The following is a 24,346-nucleotide window of genomic DNA, read 5'->3' as shown; positions in this document are numbered from 1 at the left end:
GAGGAGGTATAATTTTAAAAAAAGTAGATCTGTTCGTGGAGGAAAAATTTCGTTGCTTAATCCCCCCTCCCCCCCGAAAAAAAACCCTGGTTTTTAAAGCAGAACAGTATAAAATAGTATTTACGGTATATTGATCAACTGGCTAGTTTATCCTTGTAAATTCAGCAGGTGAATTCTGTAACATACAGGTGAAATATATGTATATATACTGACGGAAAGAGATAAGGAAACACCTAAATAGAAGGAAGGAAGGAAATGTTTTATTTAACGACGCACTCAACACATTTTATTTACTGTTATATATGGCGTCGGATATATGGTTAAGGTTGACACAGATATTGAGAGAGGAAACCCAATGTTGCCACTTCATGGTCTACTCTTTTCGATTAACAGAAAGGGATCTTTTATATGCACCATGGGCATCCCACAGACAGGGTAGTACATACCACAACCTTTGATATATACCAGTCATGGTGCACTGGCTGGAATGAGAAATATAGCCCAATGGGCCCACCGATGGAGATCGATCCCAGACAGACCACGCTTTACCACTGGGCTATGTCTTGCCCTTATACAGGCATAACAACTACTGTACTCTAGCAGTGAATTAAATTTGATCGTAAATATGAGGTGTTCCCTTAATTTTTTCCATCAGTATAGTTGTGAATGTTGTTAGGAGTTTGGTAAATATAGAATACATGAAGAAAAGACAAACCTGTCCAGGTGAGACTGTCCACCAGAAAGATATTATTTAAAAATGATCGAAATATAAATGAAGATTTATAGTGAAATAAAAGAACTATAGTGCAGATTAATGTACTTTATGTAATCCAGTAACTGTTATGAAGACGATTAAAAATGTTGTCAATAACAAAATGATTTAAAATGCAGTACAAATGAAGATTTTGATATGTAATCAAATAACTGCAATGCAGATAGACATACAGTATACTTTATATAATCCAATAACTGAAAATTATTAAAAATGGTTTTAACCTGTTGCGAATAACAAAAGTCTTTAAAATGCAGTTTAAATGAAGATTTTTATTTACAATAAAATATACTTTATGTAATTCATTAACTGTTATGAAAATGATTAAAAATTTTCTTAACCAGTTGCGAATTACAAAAGTCTTTAAAATGCAGTACAAATAAAGATTTTTTTGTATAATAAAATAACTGCAATGCAGATAGACATATACTTTATGTAATTCATTAACTGTTATTGAAATGATTAAAAATGTTCTTAACCAGTTGCGAATAACAAAATTTGTTAAAATGCAGTACAAATAAAGATTTTTATGTATAATAAAATAACTGCAATGCAGATAGTCATATACTTTATGTAATTCATTAACTGTTATTGAAATGATTAAAAATGTTCTTAACCAGTTGTGAATAACGAAAGTCTTTAAAATGCAGTACAAATAAAGATTTTTTATGTATAATAAAATAACTGCAATGCAGATTTGACATACTTTATTTGTAATCCATTAACTATTATTAAGACGATAAAAAATGTGTTTTAACCTGTTGCGAATCAACGAAATTCTTGACCCACGAATGTGTATACATACCGTAGATTAATACACTTGGTTAGATGACAGCTATGTCTGTGTATTCCCTTTCCCAGCTTTTCAAATTAGAAAACCATATAGGGGTGTTAAAAACATTCCCAGCTTTTCAAATTAGAAAACCATATAGTGGTGTTAAAAACATTCCCAGCTTTTCAAATTAGAAAACCATATAGTGGTGTTAAAAACATTCCCAGCTTTTCAAATTAGAAAACCATAGTAGTGTTAAAAAGATTCCCAGCTTTTCAAATTAGAAAACCATAGTAGTGTTAAAAAGATTCCCAGCTTTTCAAATTAGAAAATCGTAAGTGGTGTTAAAAAGATTCCCAGCTTTTCAAATTAGAAAACCATAGTAGTGTTAAAAAGATTCCCAGCTTTTCAAATTAGAAAACCATAGTAGTGTTAAAAAGATTCCCAGCTTTTCAAATTAGAAAATTGTAAGTAGTGTTAAAAAGATTCCCAGCTTTTCAAATTAGAAAACAATAGTAGTGTTAAAAAGATTCCCAGCTTTTCAAATTAGAAAACCATAGTAGTGTTAAAAAGATTCCCAGCTTTTCAAATTAGAAAACCATATAGTGGTGTTAAAAAGATTCCCAGCTTTTTAAATTAGAAAACCATAGTAGTGTTAAAAAGATTCCCAGCTTTTCAAATTAGAAAATCGTAAGTGGTGTTAAAAAGATTGCCAGCTTTTCAAATTAGAAAACCATAGTAGTGTTAAAAAGATTCCCAGCTTTTCAAATTAGAAAACCATAGTAGTGTTACAAACTAAGGTGCAGATTTAAAAAGATTCCAAGCTTACTGTAATAGTATTGATCCTATATGTACTAGCAGTAGCTCATACATGGGCGGATGTAAGTAGAAATAACAGAGAGAGAGTGTGTAAATATTAAATACAGTCAAACTTCGATAACTCGATCTTGAAGGGGACAAGGAAGTAGTTCGAGTTTCAGGGAGTTCGAGTTTTCGAAATTAATATATAAGAGTTCAAATATGAAAGTGCATTGCAGCTGGTTTATTTCGCTTAATATTGTAAGAAGCGTGCACTTCGCTGCCTACCTCTGAACTCTAAAAACTATGCATCCCCATTTGAAAGGCGAATTAATATATCAGTCACCTCACCCCACGCCACGCCACCCCATCTCATCCCACCCCACCCCAGCTGTTGGCATATTCAATGCCTGTCATACATTCATTTTGTGTATATTGTAAAAGTAAGTAAATAAAACAAAAAGGATCACCCAGATGAATTTGAAATATATGCTTCATCATATAGGCTACATGTATTTATTGACAGAAAACAAAACAAAAAATAAGCCATTTACATACATATATAAATAACAAATAGTAACGTTGATGTATTTTACAGATGTCATAACATATAAAACTGTAATTATCACCCTAATCCTCGACAGCCAAGACCACCCGAGACAGGTGCGCTTCGCTTGTTTGATATGATTGACAATACATTCGTCTTTAAAATACTATCAGCAACGACAGTTTGATCAATCCACACACGTCAAGTTTTAGAGGTGCATACTCTGTTAAATCTTTATGGCAGGACCAAAGAATTAGGTCGTGAAATCGAGGTTATCGAGTTTTTGAAGTTTGAGTTTTCGAAGGTCGTTATTACTAGTTTGTATAGCAACTCGTCCGGGACCGTCACTTTAGATCGAGAGATCAAAGTTTTCGAGGGATCGAAGGTGGAGTGATCGAAGTTTGACTGTATATATATTTTCGTTATACTAGCAATAACAGAGAGAGAGTGTGTAAATATTAAATATATATATATTCGTCATACTAGCAGTAACTCATACATGGGTGGATGTAAGTAGAAATAACAGAGAGAGAGAGAGTGTGTAAAAGTTAAATACACTGTATACATGTATATATATTTGTCATACTAGCAGTAACTCATACATGGGTGGATGTAAGTAGAAATAACAGAGAAAGAGAGAGAGTGTGTAAAAGTTAAATACACTGTATATATATATATATATATATTTGTCATAGCAGTAACTCATACATGGGCGGATGTACATGTAAGTAGAAAAACAGAGAGCTCGATGTGAACCTTTTCGTAGAAATAACAGAGAGAGAGAGTGTAAATATTAAATATATATATTTTTGTCATACTAGCAGTAACTCATACATGGGCGGATGTAAGTAGAAATAACAGAGAGAGAGAGTGCGTGTAAATGTTAAATATATATATATTTGTGTCATACTAGCAGTAACTCATACATGGGCGGATGTAAGTAGAAATAACAGAGAGAGAGAGTGCGTGTAAATGTTAAATATATATTAGTTCAACTGTCATTCAACTGTCAAAGTGTCTTCAAAGAAGGACACATGCATGTCTTAAATTAAAAATGAGTAGATTCATTTTATTTATCTACTTAATACTGTCGTGACATATCAAATTCCGGGACTGGGGGTAGGTGGGTAGGGTGGGGTGGGTGCACAATAAGACGCGTCTGCTCCGACCGTAGTAAAGAAGAGCTACCTACATGTAGGGCAAATAATGAAACGAGATAATGGTGCAAGATGAGAGTGTTAGTCTGTAGGTTGTAGAACAGACCCCTCAATGTGAACCTTTTCGTTGTAATTTCACCAACCCAGCTATAGTCTGTAGGTTGTAGAACAGACCCCTCGATGTGAACCTTTTCGTTGTAATTTCACCAACCCAGCTATAGTCTGTAGGTTGTAGAACAGACCCCTCGATGTGAACCCTTTCGTTGTAATTTCCCCAACCCAGCTATAGTCTGTAGGTTGTAGAACAGACCCCTCGATGTGAACCCTTTCGTTGTAATTTCACCAACCCAGCTATAGTCTGTAGGTTGTAGAACAGACCCCTCGATGTGAACCCTTTCGTTGTAATTTCACCAACCCAGCTATAGTCTGTAGGTTGTAGAACAGACCCCTCGATGTGAACCTTTTCGTTGTAATTTCACCAACCCAGCTATAGTCTGTAGGTTGTAGAACAGACCCCTCGATGTGAACCTTTTCGTTGTAATTTCACCAACCCAGCTATAGTCTGTAGGTTGTAGAACAGACCCCTCGATGTGAACCTTTTCGTTGTAATTTCACCAACCCAGCTATAGTCTGTAGGTTGTAGAACAGACCCCTCGATGTGAACCTTTTCGTTGTAATTTCACCAACCCAGCTATAGTCTGTAGGTTGTAGAACAGACCCCTCGATGTGAACCTTTTCGTTGTAATTTCACCAACCCAGCTATAGTCTGTAGGTTGTAGAACAGACCCCTCGATGTGAACCTTTTCGTTGTAATTTCACCAACCCAGCTATAGTCTGTAGGTTGTAGAACAGACCCCTCGATGTGAACCTTTTCGTTGTAATTTCACCAACCCAGCTATAGTCTGTAGGTTGTAGAACAGACCCCTCGATGTGAACCTTTTCGTTGTAATTTCACCAACCCAGCTATAGTCTGTAGGTTGTAGAACAGACCCCTCGATGTGAACCTTTTCGTTGTAATTTCACCAACCCAGCTATAGTCTGTAGGTTGTAGAACAGACCCCTCGATGTGAACCTTTTCGTTGTAATTTCACCAACCCAGCTATAGTCTGTAGGTTGTAGAACAGACCCCTCGATGTGAACCTTTTCGTTGTAATTTCACCAACCCAGCTATAGTCTGTAGGTTGTAGAACAGACCCCTCGATGTGAACCTTTTCGTTGTAATTTCACCAACCCAGCTATAGTCTGTAGGTTGTAGAACAGACCCCTCGATGTGAACCTTTTCGTTGTAATTTCACCAACCCAGCTATAGTCTGTAGGTTGTAGAACAGACCCCTCGATGTGAACCTTTTCGTTGTAATTTCCCCAACCCAGCTATAGTCTGTAGGTTGTAGAACAGACCCCTCGATGTGAACCTTTTCGTTGTAATTTCACCAACCCAGCTATAGTCTGTAGGTTGTAGAACAGACCCCTCGATGTGAACCTTTTCGTTGTAATTTCACCAACCCAGCTATAGTCTGTAGGTTGTAGAACAGACCCCTCGATGTGAACCTTTTCGTTGTAATTTCACCAACCCAGCTATAGTCTGTAGGTTGTAGAACAGACCCCTCGATGTGAACCTTTTCGTTGTAATTTCCCCAACCCAGCTATAGTCTGTAGGTTGTAGAACAGACCCCTCGATGTGAACCTTTTCGTTGTAATTTCCCCAACCCAGCTATAGTCTGTAGGTTGTAGAACAGACCCCTCGATGTGAACCTTTTCGTTGTAATTTCCCCAACCCAGCTATAGTCTGTAGGTTGTAGAACAGACCCCTCGATGTGAACCTTTTCGTTGTAATTTCACCAACCCAGCTATAGTCTGTAGGTTGTAGAACAGACCCCTCGATGTGAACCTTTTCGTTGTAATTTCACCAACCCAGCTATAGTCTGTAGGTTGTAGAACAGACCCCTCGATGTGAACCTTTTCGTTGTAATTTCACCAACCCAGCTATAGTCTGTAGGTTGTAGAACAGACCCCTCGATGTGAACCTTTTCGTTGTAATTTCACCAACCCAGCTATAGTCTGTAGGTTGTAGAACAGACCCCTCGATGTGAACCTTTTCGTTGTAATTTCACCAACCCAGCTATAGTCTGTAGGTTGTAGAACAGACCCCTCGATGTGAACCTTTTCGTTGTAATTTCACCAACCCAGCTATAGTCTGTAGGTTGTAGAACAGACCCCTCGATGTGAACCTTTTCGTTGTAATTTCACCAACCCAGCTATAGTCTGTAGGTTGTAGAACAGACCCCTCGATGTGAACCTTTTCGTTGTAATTTCACCAACCCAGCTATAGTCTGTAGGTTGTAGAACAGACCCCTCGATGTGAACCTTTTCGTTGTAATTTCACCAACCCAGCTATAGTCTGTAGGTTGTAGAACAGACCCCTCGATGTGAACCTTTTCGTTGTAATTTCACCAACCCAGCTATAGTCTGTAGGTTGTAGAACAGACCCCTCGATGTGAACCCTTTCGTTGTAATTTCACCAACCCAGCTATAGTCTGTAGGTTGTAGAACAGACCCCTCGATGTGAACCCTTTCGTTGTAATTTCACCAACCCAGCTATAGTCTGTAGGTTGTAGAACAGACCCCTCGATGTGAACCTTTTCGTTGTAATTTCACCAACCCAGCTATAGTCTGTAGGTTGTAGAACAGACCCCTCGATGTGAACCTTTTCGTTGTAATTTCACCAACCCAGCTATAGTCTGTAGGTTGTAGAACAGACCCCTCGATGTGAACCTTTTCGTTGTAATTTCACCAACCCAGCTATAGTCTGTAGGTTGTAGAACAGACCCCTCGATGTGAACCTTTTCGTTGTAATTTCACCAACCCAGCTATAGTCTGTAGGTTGTAGAACAGACCCCTCGATGTGAACCTTTTCGTTGTAATTTCACCAACCCAGCTATAGTCTGTAGGTTGTAGAACAGACCCCTCGATGTGAACCTTTTCGTTGTAATTTCCCCAACCCAGCTATAGTCTGTAGGTTGTAGAACAGACCCCTCGATGTGAACCTTTTCGTTGTAATTTCCCCAACCCAGCTATAGTCTGTAGGTTGTAGAACAGACCCCTCGATGTGAACCTTTTCGTTGTAATTTCCCCAACCCAGCTATAGTCTGTAGGTTGTAGAACAGACCCCTCGATGTGAACCTTTTCGTTGTAATTTCACCAACCCAGCTATAGTCTGTAGGTTGTAGAACAGACCCCTCGATGTGAACCTTTTCGTTGTAATTTCACCAACCCAGCTATAGTCTGTAGGTTGTAGAACAGACCCCTCGATGTGAACCTTTTCGTTGTAATTTCACCAACCCAGCTATAGTCTGTAGGTTGTAGAACAGACCCCTCTATGTGAACCTTTTCGTTGTAATTTCACCAACCCAGCTATAGTCTGTAGGTTGTAGAACAGACCCCTCAATGTGAACCTTTTCGTTGTAATTTCACCAACCCAGCTATAGTCTGTAGGTTGTAGAACAGACCCCTCGATGTGAACCTTTTCGTTGTAATTTCACCAACCCAGCTATAGTCTGTAGGTTGTAGAACAGACCCCTCGATGTGAACCTTTTCGTTGTAATTTCACCAACCCAGCTATAGTCTGTAGGTTGTACTACAAGTTATTTATTTCTGAGCCGCCTGATTTCTAAATTGCACACAAAAATAGTATTTAGTTGTCATTTCCAAAATGCATTTACTTTTCTTCGTATGTCAAACCAAACTGAAATTATTTACAAAAACCCCCAAAAAATTGTTGAATGATGGGACAGACTATAATCATACATGTATGTGTGCTATAAATATTGTGGGTTAGCAGTGGCAGATTTAGAAACTCCATTTATCTGGAACACCCTGGAATATTGTTCTGTAGAGAATAGTAAAGGAGTTATTAGATATTATCAAGTTTATTAAGTTAGAAGTAAACTAAGTGATGTTTCAAATTTACTTCACTAGGAATATGTAAACTTGCTAATAATTGGTAAACATTTCATTATGCTGTTTTTATGTAGATATTTTTATTGTTCCTTTTTTAAATATATCTTCTATATATATTCTTTGTATATTATAATATACAACATGCAAAATTTATTCAATTAAAGATAATGTGAGTAAAAAGGTTTTAAAAAATAATTTAAGAAAAGAAAAGTAAACTAATTCTATTTCAAATAGGCCTATACTAAGACAGTGTAGATGGTATCATGTGAGGTTGTAAATTATGATGCAAAAAAAAAAGTATATATATATATACACCATATATATATAAATAAAAAGTGTTTTATATGAATAAATTGTTTTTGTCATATAATATAAACTAATCCATATATGTACCTTTCTTTTTCAAAGGATTCCGATTCCGACTACGAGATTTCCAACGTTAGTAACACTTCTTGCCATATTACTAATATGATTATGTTAACTACCTCAAGCAGAGGGTTGAATGTACTATATTAGACCTAAATAGAGTGTTTATTTGAGATACATTTGTGTACATGTACCTGTAATTGCTATAATGCTGGTGTCAGACAATTTAATGGTAGTATTAAATATCAAATAACATTCGGTTGGGTTAAAACAAATAATTGCAATATATCAAACAAACTATATGACCCATAGATATGAATACTCCAACCCTTCCCCCAAAGTAATGACTGAAGAAAGTGTATGTAACCTCTCATTTTTGGTACAACCGGATGTTCTAAAGACACGTCTAATTTTGCACAAAATTGTAGCATGCTTACCGGTAGTTTTGCATGCATGTTTTAAATGAGCTACTCTTGGCAAACTAAATTCAAAACATATATAGCTCCCCCTTTCCAATTCAGCGGACTCATAAAAAATGTACTAAATTTCCTTCATTTAAATTGCTCACCTTTTTCCCTTTGGCATTAATTGTACGAGACATTCCAAATTCCATAGCACCAAAACCAACTATTACCCACCTATTACCGACCCCAGATGGGCTGCTGGTGCTCTCTTGCACCTGCCAGTGAAGGCGGTCCTTTTTTCCACCCACCCCAAACCTTTCCTGTCCTGGACAGAGGAGCCTGCCGAGGCCGGCACCTGTGCCCGTGACAGGCGTGCACTAAAACAGCTTGCTCTGAATGTGCACGTTAATCCCTATACCATACCATACCATACATGTTTCAATCACAAGGTTACAGTGGTACTAGATGAAATAAAATTGCATACATTTATTGCATAGATCAAATTAATTTGTTTGACAATAAACACTGTCACATAATTTATCACCAATGACAGGACTTCTGGTATTAAATGTTCTATGAAAAGTTAGGTGAACCTTCAACTTTGACCTGACCAGATGCTATTTGTTTTAAACACTACCTCCATATATATATATATATTGCCTGTATAAGCATTGTGTCCATTTGTCAAAATTACTCACTGCAGACATTATACACTGCAGCTTGCCTACATTGTTTACCGGTATAGTTTGACACCAGTTTAATTAAGTCTTGAAAGGTGGACAAAGTATGACGACTGCACGTGACCCAACAATTGCGCAGTCTTCACCAGGAAAGATGAGTGATCACTCCTGCTCTCCTCCACACTGGTCTGGAAAGTTTTAGGCGAGTGATAAATTGCTCACCTTGCAATAAATATTTTTAATGCATTTTATTTGAAATTTCATGTCGTATATTGCTCGCCTGTAGCACCATTTCAGGAGAGTGATCAGCAGCTCACCTTAATTTTGCTCCTGGCGAAGACTGGTTGCATCTGTTGCAAAGCATTATATATACTCAGCTACTGATGACAATTACACTCACGTGTCTAAGAGATAAATTAAATACCATTCATAAATTGTTAGTCCGATACATCTGCCATTAACACAGAGTAATAAATTGTGTGGGGGAAAAAGACGTCTTGTGTTTAAGTCAGGTTTATATATTCATGTATGCATTTGCTTGTTTTTGATATTTAGCCATTCTTATAGTTAACTCAGGTTTATATTTACATTTGCTTGTTTCAGAACTTTAGCTATTATCATATTTAACTTGTTTTATATTCGCATTTGCTTCCTTCTGAACTATTCCATATTTATCATATTGCATGTATTTCAATATCTTTGTATATATTGACTTTTTATTTATATACATGTATATATATACATGTATTCATGTTTTCTGCTTTTTCATTACAGTTGACTTTTCATTCATGTACTTTGTGGAATGGTTTTTGCCTGCTCGTTTTTAATGTATCATGTTTCTAGCTTGTCTCATATTACATGCTGTAGTTAAAGCAGATGCATGTTTGGCTGACTTTCAAATATCACCAGAATTTGATTCATGAAGTAAGTTGAATGTTACTATATATATTTTTAGAATTATATTATACTACAGTTGAATCCCGTTGGCTCGAAACCTCGTCGGTGCTCGACAAAGTGTTCAACCCATCGGGTAGTTTGACCTAACCATTCGATCAACATTGTGTATGTGTAACTCAGGACTTCGTTTCTGGTTCGAGTGTTGCGGTGTATTCAACTCTGTCAAATGGCAGTTAGATGATGATTTGATCATTTTTTAAGAAGGATACCAACTTTTTGTGTAAAAATGGATCTAATACTTTTTATGAAACTCAACGTTTGATGAAAAACATTCTAGGCCATAAGACCTTAACACAGAAAAATACGAGCGATAACTCTCATGTCTTATGCATTCGGCAATTATATCACTAATTAGCAAATAGACTGAAAAAGTTACTTCATGGATGTCCGATACCAATGAATACATCCAATATGTCCTGAAAAGTCGGTAACCAATTTATTATTTAACTAATTCGTACTTCTTCGTAAAGAAGATTTTAATCATTAAAGGGGCATTTATGATTATCGTAAAGTTTCTTTGTGGAACGGCTGTAAAGTTTATGGTGCCTGCAGTCACCTTAAGTCACCGTAAGTCACTACAATTAACCTTAGCTACAATTCTTTTGTGGAACTGGGCCCAGATAAAGAATTTGATCAACCATCATGATAATAAAACAAGAATTCCATGTAAGTAAATGTCTCGCCTACTGTAAAAAAATAAAAAATGATGCACTGTGGTGAACATCCATAGGTGCAACTATAAACCAAGTTTCATTGAACTAGGACTTATAGTTTGTGAGAAACTACAATGTAGTCTAAATGCAAAACTTTAATGCAAAAGTTGACGCCGCAAGCATGGGAAAAGTAATGCCTACATGTACCGGTAAACATGTATTTTGCCAATATAAAAATTTCCAGATGCAGTCTATACTTAATACATTTTATGTGGCTCAAATTTATTATTTACCATTGGACAAATCTGTAAAAAAATAGTACGTTATATTTGTATTTATTGTATAATCATATCTCAAACTGACCGCTGTAACCTAGCTGGCGAAATGAATGTTATTTTCGCCAAAAGTTTACTCAAGTAGTCGAGTTACTAGTGGTAGTGAGAAGTCGAAGTCGCTGTCATATTTTGGACCTATATATAATCCGATTCAAAAACAAAATCACACAACAGGTGTCAGGACACCGATTTATGTAGTGTCACAGCTCACTTAAAAATTGTCCCATTGTCGGTCTGTGGTTTTACTTTGGCGCCAGACTGTACATTAACACATACCGGTATATCGCGATGTTTGCAGTGACCAGTCAAGTATTAAATATTTCTTGGCCACATTCATGTCAGTAATGCCAGAAAATGCTAATTATTACTTTCATTTTACATAACAGCTACACAATAATTAAAGTTTAATTATTAACTACTTAGTAATAGTGCATTTTTAATGAAAACATACAATTGTTTTGTTTAAATTTTATTATCGGAAGTAATAATAATTACCGGTAGTATTATTACACAATAATTAAAATTTAATTATTAACTTCTTAATAATAATTATAGTGCATTTTTATACAATTATTTTGTTTAAATTTTATTACTGGAAGTAATGTATTAATTACACAATAATTAAAATTTAATTATTAACTACTTAATAATAACATGTTTTATAATGAAAATATACACTGTGCAAATTTGCTTAAATTTTATTTCGGTATTAGAAGTAGAAATGTTTTATATCGAAATATTACAAATTGAAGTGAGTGCATAATTCGGAATATTTCTGAATGATTGCAGAACCTGACGAAACATTACGTAACTTCAAAGGTACCGATATACTACCGATAAATGTTCACTTCGCGTATTTTTATCAAACTTCTCCCCTTTCTCCCGGGAAGGGAGAAGTCACTTCTCCGACTTTTTCATTGCTAGATTAGGGCCTGTTGACTATTCAGAATGTCAAACTACATGTATCTAGTACATCTGTTTTGATATATTTAATAAATGGACCACTACATGCATGACTTTCATCTATTAACACAGTTTCATAGCTACTAGGTTTTTGTGATATATTCTGTTTGGATATATTTAATAAATGGACCACTACATGCATGACTTTCATCTATCAACACAGTTTCATAGCTACTAGGTTTTTGTGATATATTCTGTTTGGATATATTTAATAAATGGACCACTACATGCATGACTTTCATCTATCAACACAGTTTCATAGCTACTAGGTTTTTGTGATATATTCTGTTTGGATATATTTAATAAATGGACCACTACATGCATGACTTTCATCTATCAACACAGTTTCATAGCTACTAGGTTTTTGTGATATATTCTGTTTGGATATATTTAATAAATGGACCACTACATGCATGACTTTCATCTATCAACACAGTTTCATAGCTACTAGGTTTTTGTGATATATTCTGTTTGGATATATTTAATAAATGGACCACTACATGCATGACTTTCATCTATTAACACAGTTTCATAGCTACTAGGTTTTTGTGATAATATATTCTGTTTGGATATATTTAATAAATGGACCACTACATGCATGACTTTCATTTATTAACACAGTTTCATAGCTACTAGGTTTTTGTGATAATATATTCTGTTTGGATATATTTAATAAATGGACCACTACATGCATGACTTTCATTTATTATCACAGTTTCATAGCTACTAGGTTTTTGTGATATATTCTGTTTGGATATATTTAATAAATGGACCACTACATGCATGACTTTCATCTATTAACACAGTTTCATAGCTACTAGGTTTTTGTGATAATATATTCTCTTTTGATTGGCTTAAATCATTTTAATTTTTATTGTGCCAAGTGCAGGCCTCTGAGAATTTAAAATCTGCGTGACCCATTTATCGGTTACGGGGCGTCGTTAAATAACAAAATAATTTAAAAAAATTTTTTTTATCTGTTACGCAGAAATAAATCCATGTAGCCCATCTCCTTTTTGTGTAATCCATTATATCCATGTAAATGGTGCTAGAAATTTTGCGTGAACAAAAAATAGGTTATGTGAAATTAGATTTGCGCGAGCAACGTGCGAACAAAACAACCGTTCTCACAATTTTCAGAGGCCTAGTTTTTATGCATGTCATAATTATAACTGATTCTACCATTTTTTGTCTCTTTCTGATTACAATATCTTCTTTGAGGATTTTTTGGTGTCAGTGTAAAAAATGCATGTCCACACTTGTAATCTGCCGAACTAATTGTGGTGAGTATACTGATGGAAACCAGGGTAAGTGTTCTCATTTACAATGTAGATTCATATGGAATTGTTCAGAAGGAAGCATGCAATATTTAATTTATCTTTTTTGTGTATTACTGTTATCATTATGTATGATTTACTGTTTTTCGGGACTGCTGTCATGAGTGCCCTGCTATTGTAATGTCTTTCAAAGTAGCTCAGCTAGTTATTTTAATGATTAAAATTACATTTATTGCGTTTGTCAATGTTTTGGAAATATACAGAGCAAATGATAAATGTATGTACTTTTTCAGTTTGGAATTTTTATACATACATTTTCCAATTTTAATGACTAAATTTAGATATTTATCGCTTTTGTCACAATTTGGAAATTAACAGAGCAAATTGTGATGAAAAAGATAAATGTTTAAACTTTTCCAATTTGCAATTTTTGTTCAGTAGAAAATTTCATTATAGTAAATACATTTTCCAATTTTAATGACTAAAATGACATATTTATTACTTTTGTCACAAATTCGGAAACTTATATAGGGAGCAAATTGTGACAAAAACAATAAATGTTTAAACTTTTCCATTTTGCAATTTTTGTACAGTGTAAAATTGAATTATAGTAAATACATTTTCCAATTTTCGGTAACAGGTCTTACAACGGCAGGAAACTTAGGATATATAGTCTCTTTAAGGTAAGGGGTTGCTCACAAATATTGACATTTTTAATGAGCACATATAAGCCATATAGGCCCTTCACATTGTCGATGGAGTTAATACCAGTTAATACCAGTGGGCGTTTTTAAAAGCAAACAAGAAAAGAAAAACCCCCACCCTGATTCATAAAAATATCTGTTGGAAAATCAACATTTCAGTAATTATCTCTAGGAGTTTATAGTCAAAAACACATAGTCTGCGTTATGCTCTTGTATAAATGTCGCCAATAGTTGTGAACTACCCCTAATAGTTTCATTCAAATCAGTCTTTTATAGGCAAATGATTGAAAACTTTCAGCCATCTTGTCAAACAATAGATGATGTCACTAAACGACATCACTTGAGCACATTAATTAATTAATTAATCATCGGCTATTGAATGTCAGATATTTTGTAATTCTGACATATAGTCTTAAGAGGAAACCCGCTACATTTTTCCATTAGCAACAAGGGATCTTTTATATGCACCATACAACAGACAGGACAGCACATACAATGACCTTTGATATACCAGTCATGGGGCTCTGGCTGGGTGCTATATTTGTATACCAATTAAAACAAATATATATAAAAGATCCCTTGTACTAATGGGAAAATGTAGTGGGTTTCCTCTCTAAGACTATATATATCAGAATTAGAAAAATTTTGACATCCAATAGCTGATGATTAATAAATCGATGTGCTCTAGTGGTGTTGTCAAACAAAATAAACTTTAGCTTTATTAAAATACCCCAAGATAAATGTAGTCGTTGGGCTGGCATCTTCAGTCCGTCACTTCCTCAAATACAGTGAAACCTGTCAAGACCGGACATTCTGTAAAGCGGAATTCCCTCTAAACCGGACATTTTATAGAGTCCGTTTTCAAAAACCACGACACAACTTAACCTTTCTAAACTGGATACCTCTTAAAACCGGACATTCGTCTTGGTCACAAGGGTGTCCGGTTTAGAGGGGTTTCACTGTATATGTCTTTCACTTGTTTGCCCATAATAACTGGTTTGATAGAATGACTTCAGTCAGTATATTAATGGCTTCTATAAACATAATATATACTCAACATAATTAATTGAGGGCGGCCAGTAAACGTTGAGGTCAGCTAAGTGTAATATTACATGTACCGTATATTGCCGTGTATTGCCCGACTCCTTGGGTAAGCCGACCTCTTACATGTAGTTTGACCCTAAATATCTAGGACAAAATCATCGGCCTTATGTATAAGCCGAAGTCATCTTTTGTAGTGTTTTATTTATACTGTGCATAAATTATTTTTACATAATCTCTGAAAGGCTTTAAGGGTGTGATCAAAATTTATAAGTCGTGGTCGGTAGTATTTTTGATTAGAATTTTATGCACCAGTTTGTTGCCTCCATGTATAAGCCGACTCTCTTCTTTTGGAAAGTGTTTCTAGACTTCAAAAGTCGGCTAATACACTGCAGTATATGGTATATGAGCAAGTTGTGGTCACCAATGATTTTTAAACATTGTTTGAGTAAATTGTGACTAGTGATGCACTCAAAACTCGGGCCTTCGAGTTTTAAATTATAATTTGTTATATATATTTGGTACCATATATACAGCTGAATCCCATTGGCTCGAACCAAGTCGGTGCTTGAGAATGTGTTCGACCCATCGGGTAGTTCGACCCAACCATTCTCTCAACAACATATAAGTGTAATTCGGTGCCTTCCTTCTTGGTTCAAGCATTGCGGCGGGTTTGACTGTTCCGAGTTCGACCTAACAAGATTTTACTGTACATGTATAAAGTAAAATGTTAAAAATATCTATTGATCCTTAATGAATTTTGTTGAGTATATATTGGTACCCATGATGGTAGCTTGAGTGCCTGCTATATAGTGTCGTCACATAAAAACTAAATATTACATGAGGGCACACTAGCTGACATGATGGTTGTCTGCTGATATAAAATATACTCTTGTGTCAGCAATTAAGCTTAAAGGAACAGACCCTAGTTTTTAAACACTAAGGCATATTTTTCACTATTAGAGCCATTTATGATCACTGCAATCAAACATTATACTTACATTTTATTGTTTTGATTATCCATTACCATACAAACGAAGTGTTTCTGGTCATCTGGTGTTTCTAATACCACAAAATGCATTTTTCATATTTTTAAAAACGCACTTGCGTCTGAGAAGTAATAATTATGGAGTCGTGTTTTAGTATATATTTTTAAGGATATTTCAACGTCACAGACTCTAGCTTGTTTCACTCTGTTGTATCCAGATTTGTTACGTGTCTGTAAATTAACCAAACTTAGTGTCCATTTTTACAGGTTGAAACTAGTATCTAGGTGAAAAAATATGTCTTGTAGTGTTTAACAACTTGGGTCTGTCCGTTTAAGCTCATTTCACTTAAATAAATTAATGAATGAATGAATGTTTAACGAAACCCCAGCACAAAGATACACATCAGCTATTGGGTGTCACAAATGGTAAGTAAAGATTACAGGTGTGTTATAAGCTAAAGAACTTGTACCATTTGTCTGGTTAAAGTAAGCAGGAAAGCTAATGCATGTTTTTAAATTCATCCTTTTACTTTTCTCACAGGGAAATTCAAGAGGTACTGCTCATATGCAAAACGACGATACAGGGTAAATATACTCATTTACATTTTCAATATCTGTGTGGTCCATAACCATATGTCTGATGCCATATAACAGTAAATAAAATGTGTTGAGTGCGTCGTTAAATAAAACATTTCCTTCCTTTCCTTATGCAGCAATTAGAAAATGTCATCACTGACCCAAGTTTCCAATATGAACTACATGTACATACATGGAGACAGTTTACTGATGGCATTATATATGTAACAAAACCATTAATGACGACCTCACTGACCCAAGTTTCCAATATGAACTACATGTACATACATGGAGACAGATTACTGATGGCATTATATATGTAACAAAACCATTAATGACGACCTCACTGACCCAAGTTTCCAATATGAAGTACATGTACATACATGTAGACAGTTTACTGATGGCATTATATATGTAACAAAACCATTAATGACGACCTCACTGACCCAAGTTTCCAATATGAAGTACATGTACATACATGGAGACAGTTTACTGATGGCATTATATATGTAACAAAACCATTAATGACGACCTCACTGACCCAAGTTTCCAATATGAAGTACATGTACATACATGTAGACAGTTTACTGATGGCATTATATATGTAACAAAACCATTAATGACGACCTCACTGACCCAAGTTTCCAATATGAAGTACATGTACATACATGTAGACAGTTTACTGATGGCATTATATATGTAACAAAACCATTAATGACGACCTCACTGACCCAAGTTTCCAATATGAAGTACATGTACATACATGTAGACAGTTTACTGATGGCATTATATATATATATATGTAACAAAACCATTAATGACGACCTCACTGACCCAAGTTTCCAATATGAAGTACATGTACATACATGGAGACAGTTTACTGATGGCATTATATATGTAACAAAACCATTAATGACGACCTCACTGACCCAAGTTTCCAATATGAAGTACATGTACATACATGGAGACAGTTTACTGATGGCATTATATATGTAACAAAACCATTAATGACGACCTCACTGACCCAAGTTTCCAATATGAAGTACATGTACATACATGGAGACAGTTTACTGATGGCATTATATATGTAACAAAACCATTAATGACGACCTCACTGACCCAAGTTTCCAATATGAAGTACATGTACATACATGGAGACAGTTTACTGATGGCATTATATATGTAACAAAACCATTAATGACGACCTCACTGACCCAAGTTTCCAATATGAAGTACATGTACATACATGGAGACAGTTTACTGATGGCATTATATATATATATATGTAACAAAACCATTAATGACGACCTCACTGACCCAAGTTTCCAATATGAAGTACATGTACATACATGGAGACAGTTTACTGATGGCATTATATATGTAACAAAACCATTAATGACGACCTCACTGACCCAAGTTTCCAATATGAAGTACATGTACATACATGGAGACAGTTTACTGATGGCATTATATATGTAACAAAACCATTAATGACGACCTCACTGACCCAAGTTTCCAATATGAAGTACATGTACATACATGGAGACAGTTTACTGATGGCATTATATATATATATATGTAACAAAACCATTAATGACGACCTCACTGACCCAAGTTTCCAATATGAAGTACATGTACATACATGGAGACAGTTTACTGATGGCATTATATATGTAACAAAACCATTAATGACGACCTCACTGACCCAAGTTTCCAATATGAAGTACATGTACATACATGGAGACAGTTTACTGATGGCATTATATATGTAACAAAACCATTAATGACGACCTCACTGACCCTAGTTTCCAATATGAAGTACATGTACATACATGGAGACAGTTTACTGATGGCATTATATATGTAACAAAACCATTAATGACGACCTCACTGACCCAAGTTTGCAATATGAAGTACATGTACATACATGGAGACAGTTTACTGATGGCATTATATATGTAACAAAACCATTAATGACGACCTCACTGACCCAAGTTTCCAATATGAAGTACATGTACATACATGGAGACAGTTTACTGATGGCATTATATATGTAACAAAACCATTAATGACGACCTCACTGACCCAAGTTTCCAATATGAAGTACATGTACATACATGGAGACAGTTTACTGATGGCATTATATATGTAACAAAACCATTAATGACGACCTCACTGACCCAAGTTTCCAATATGAGTACATGTACATACATGGAGACAGTTTACTGATGGCATTATATATGTAACAAAACCATTAATGACGACCTCACTGACCCAAGTTTCCAATATGAAGTACATGTACATACATGGAGACAGTTTACTGATGGCATTATATATGTAACAAAACCATTAATGACGACCTCACTGACCCAAGTTTGCAATATGAAGTACATGTACATACATGGAGACAGTTTAGTGATGGCATTATATATGTAACAAAACCATTAATGACGACATCACTGACCCAAGTTTGCAATATGAAGTACATGTACATACATGGAGACAGTTTACTGATGGCATTATATATGTAACAAAACCATTAATGACGACCTCACTGACCCAAGTTTCCAATATGAAGTACATGTACATACATGTAGACAGTTTACTGATGGCATTATATATGTAACAAAACCATTAATGACGACCTCACTGACCCAAGTTTCCAATATGAAGTACATGTACATACATGGAGACAGTTTACTGATGGCATTATATATGTAACAAAACCATTAATGACGACCTCACTGACCCAAGTTTCCAATATGAAGTACATGTACATACATGGAGACAGTTTACTGATGGCATTATATATGTAACAAAACCATTAATGACGACCTCACTGACCCAAGTTTCCAATATGAAGTACATGTACATACATGGAGACAGTTTACTGATGGCATTATATATATATATATGTAACAAAACCATTAATGACGACCTCACTGACCCAAGTTTCCAATATGAAGTACATGTACATACATGGAGACAGTTTACTGATGGCATTATATATGTAACAAAACCATTAATGACGACCTCACTGACCCAAGTTTCCAATATGAAGTACATGTACATACATGGAGACAGTTTACTGATGGCATTATATATGTAACAAAACCATTAATGACGACCTCACTGACCCAAGTTTCCAATATGAAGTACATGTACATACATGGAGACAGTTTACTGATGGCATTATATATGTAACAAAACCATTAATGACGACCTCACTGACCCAAGTTTCCAATATAGTACATGTACATACATGGAGACAGTTTACTGATGGCATTATATATGTAACAAAACCATTAATGACGACCTCACTGACCCAAGTTTCCAATATGAAGTACATGTACATACATGGAGACAGTTTACTGATGGCATTATATATGTAACAAAACCATTAATGACGACCTCACTGACCCAAGTTTGCAATATGAAGTACATGTACATACATGGAGACAGTTTAGTGATGGCATTATATATGTAACAAAACCATTAATGACGACCTCACTGACCCAAGTTTCCAATATGAAGTACATGTACATACATGGAGACAGTTTACTGATGGCATTATATATGTAACAAAACCATTAATGACGACCTCACTGACCCAAGTTTGCAATATGAAGTACATGTACATACATGGAGACAGTTTACTGATGGCATTATATATGTAACAAAACCATTAATGACGACCTCACTGACCCAAGTTTCCAATATGAAGTACATGTACATACATGTAGACAGTTTACTGATGGCATTATATATGTAACAAAACCATTAATGACGACCTCACTGACCCAAGTTTCCAATATGAAGTACATGTACATACATGGAGACAGTTTACTGATGGCATTATATATGTAACAAAACCATTAATGACGACCTCACTGACCCAAGTTTCCAATATGAAGTACATGTACATACATGGAGACAGTTTACTGATGGCATTATATATGTAACAAAACCATTAATGACGACCTCACTGACCCAAGTTTCCAATATGAAGTACATGTACATACATGGAGACAGTTTACTGATGGCATTATATATGTAACAAAACCATTAATGACGACCTCACTGACCCAAGTTTCCAATATGAAGTACATGTACATACATGTAGACAGTTTACTGATGGCATTATATATGTAACAAAACCATTAATGACGACCTCACTGACCCAAGTTTCCAATATGAAGTACATGTACATACATGGAGACAGTTTACTGATGGCATTATATATGTAACAAAACCATTAATGACGACATCACTGACCCTAGTTTCCAATATGAAGTACATGTACATACATGGAGACAGTTTACTGATGGCATTATATATGTAACAAAACCATTAATGACGACCTCACTGACCCAAGTTTGCAATATGAATTACATGTACATACATGGAGACAGTTTACTGATGGCATTATATATGTAACAAAACCATTAATGACGACCTCACTGACCCAAGTTTCCAATATGAAGTACATGTACATACATGGAGACAGTTTACTGATGGCATTATATATGTAACAAAACCATTAATGACGACCTCACTGACCCTAGTTTCCAATATGAAGTACATGTACATACATGGAGACAGTTTACTGATGGCATTATATATGTAACAAAACCATTAATGACGACCTCACTGACCCAAGTTTGCAATATGAAGTACATGTACATACATGGAGACAGTTTACTGATGGCATTATATATGTAACAAAACCATTAATGACGACCTCTGGACAAAAATAGGATTTATGAACCCATGTACATGCATATATGCCATTTTCCAAACTCAGATTGTGAGAAAACAAATAAAGTAACACTCTCTTGATGTATGTAAAGAGGTGTTCTCATTGTGCGATTAGTACGTCATACTGACTTGTCGCATTGCGATCAAATCATATTGTGAGAACACCTAAATCGGAACGACTTTAGTCTTATACAACAAGTGGTGTCAGAATCGTACCGATTAGAACATGTTCTATTTCTCGCAACAGATTGTAAGCTCTCAGCCAATCAAATCACATTAAAGTATAGGCCTATACATCCATTTAGTTTTGTTACTCCCGCGTTTTTTCATTTGCTTCTAAACATGTCAAAATGTCTGGATTTCATGGGTCCATAAATCCTACTTTTGTCCAGATGTGGTCAATAATTGTTTTGTTACATATAACATGCGATCAGTAAATTGTCTACATTCATGTTTTCTTTATATCACTGTATGCACTTACATTTCTGGCAAAATACAACCTTTTATGTCATGAAATCTTATGACATACATTGTTTTCGATATTAAGATAACAACTTTAGTACGAAATACACTGGATATGTTCAGTTGTTATTCTACTATGTTCAAGAGTTCAAGATACTTGTAGATAACTTGTATGAATTTTGGCAGTTGTGTTTAGGGAGACCGGTTGCATCTCACCTACAGTCGAGAATGGGTTTTTATGTTAGTTTTGTGTACACATCTTGAGTATACAGTCGAGAATGGTTTTTATGTTAGTTTTGTGTACACATCTTGAGTATACAGTCGAGAATGGGTTTTTATGTTAGTTTTGTGTACACATCTTGAGTATACAGTCGAGAATGGGTTTTTATGTTAGTTTTGTGTACACATCTTGAGTATACAGTCGAGAATGGGTTTTTATGTTAGTTTTGTGTACACATCTTGAGTATACAGTCGAGAATGGGTTTTTATGTTAGTTTTGTGTACACATCTTGAGTATACAGTCGAGAATGGGTTTTTATGTTAGTTTTGTGTACACATCTTGAGTATACAGTCGAGAATGGGTTTTTATGTTAATTTTTTGTACACATCTTGAGTATATACAGTCGAGAATGGGTTTTTATGTTAGTTTTTTGTACACATCTTGAGTATACAGCCGAGAATGGGACAAAAAGAGTTAAACAATAAATAGAGGATATTTCAGGTTTTTTGTCAAATATGATTTATATCTCATCGAGTGAATCAAGTACGACTCGTGAGATATGATTGCAAACTTCACGAGATGAGATATAAATAATATTTGACAAAAATCATGAAATTTCTATTTATTATATAACTTTTGGCCATTTACCTTTATTTTGAAAATGCCAGCAGCAAAATAGTTGCGGATTTCTTACAGTGAAGATGGCACTTTCTACAGTGACAATAGCACATTTTAGAGTGAAATATAGTGAAATTTTCACTCTAAAATGTGTTATCATCACTGAGTGACTGATAACACTTTTATTTCACTGATACAGTCAAATCCGCTTAATTGCATAACCCCGGTGCGTGTCAAATTTATGCCAATAACTGGTATAACCGATTATCCGATAGAGCCCCATTTCCAGATTATAACCAACTGTAAACTTTACAAATATTTTGTGGACAGTCTATCTTACTCTTAACTGCAGAACATTGTCTGAATGCTGATACATGTATGTGTTTCATTTGTTTATACATGTATTTTAAAATAATAATAAATAAAGTAACCAGTATAAATGTTGTAAGATCAGATATTTATAATTTTGCATTGTTACAAATCTGCAGTTGTGTCTATTGGTGCTATGTCCAGCTACTAATTTTGACATTGCAGTTTATTGCACACAGCTTTTCCACAGTTCACACCTATTGTCCTGAGGGGTGTTGAGTAGTGAAACCGTGTTACTAATTGGCAAAGCGCAATTTCCACGTGCAGGTGAAATAAACATAGCTTAAATTAGCAACTGTTAATTGTCAACCGATTTTAGCAACAGTGTACTAATGTTACAGTATATTTTGTTAGAGATGTATTTTAAGATATTTCACAAAATGTTAAACAATAAAAACCAGTATTAAATTGTTATAAACATTGTTTTTTAATGCAGCACGGAGAAGGCTTCTTCGGGAGAAATGGTTGCAGACGTCCACTCAGGTGTCTCAATGGCAGGGTTATGCCTGTGAAAGGCCAATGGGGAGGCTGTCCCCGAAATGCCAGGTGTTATGCAAGGAGAAGACAATGTCGATGTCGTCGTGGTCATGGTAGATATGGCTCGTTTGGAAGGAAAGATTTCCTTAGTGAATGTATAAGTACGTATATATATATATATATATATACACATTATCAGTGGCAGATCCAGAAAACCCATTTAGGGAGGGCCCCAATGACGTGAGGTGGAATGCCAAGGGAACTTTGAAGGAGGTTTGGAGGGGGATCATAAATTTTTTTTTTTAAATTACTATATAACATACATGTATATAATAAAATTATAACTGTCGTCAAATTTAGGGGTCCCCCCTGTAGATCCACCTCTGATTATTATGCTGTAGCAGGGAACATTTTGGTTAATATCATGTCGCGATTTGCTACATAAATTTCAGATATTGCTACACAATTCTAAAACGTTAAATAGTACTTGCTACT

General features: G+C 35.2%; 1 protein-coding gene across 1 annotated transcript in view; it reads left to right on the top strand.

Annotated features, from left to right (window-relative positions):
* The first annotated feature begins 8,415 nt into the window (after positions 1-8,415).
* The window catches only part of LOC121385051, a 109,207-nt gene continuing 93,276 nt past the window's right edge, over positions 8,416-24,346 (top strand). Inside the window, exons 1-3 of the mRNA XM_041515586.1 lie at positions 8,416-8,441; positions 16,913-16,956; positions 23,811-24,012. Of these exons, the coding sequence (XP_041371520.1) occupies positions 23,877-24,012 (136 nt within the window). The 5' untranslated portion in view covers positions 8,416-8,441; positions 16,913-16,956; positions 23,811-23,876. The remainder of the gene's footprint in view (positions 8,442-16,912; positions 16,957-23,810; positions 24,013-24,346) is intronic.

This window comes from Gigantopelta aegis, chromosome 11, assembly GCF_016097555.1.
Source record: "Gigantopelta aegis isolate Gae_Host chromosome 11, Gae_host_genome, whole genome shotgun sequence".
In the NCBI taxonomy this organism is placed as follows: domain Eukaryota; kingdom Metazoa; phylum Mollusca; class Gastropoda; order Neomphalida; family Peltospiridae; genus Gigantopelta; species Gigantopelta aegis.
This window is presented reverse-complemented; position numbering and strand designations above follow the sequence as displayed.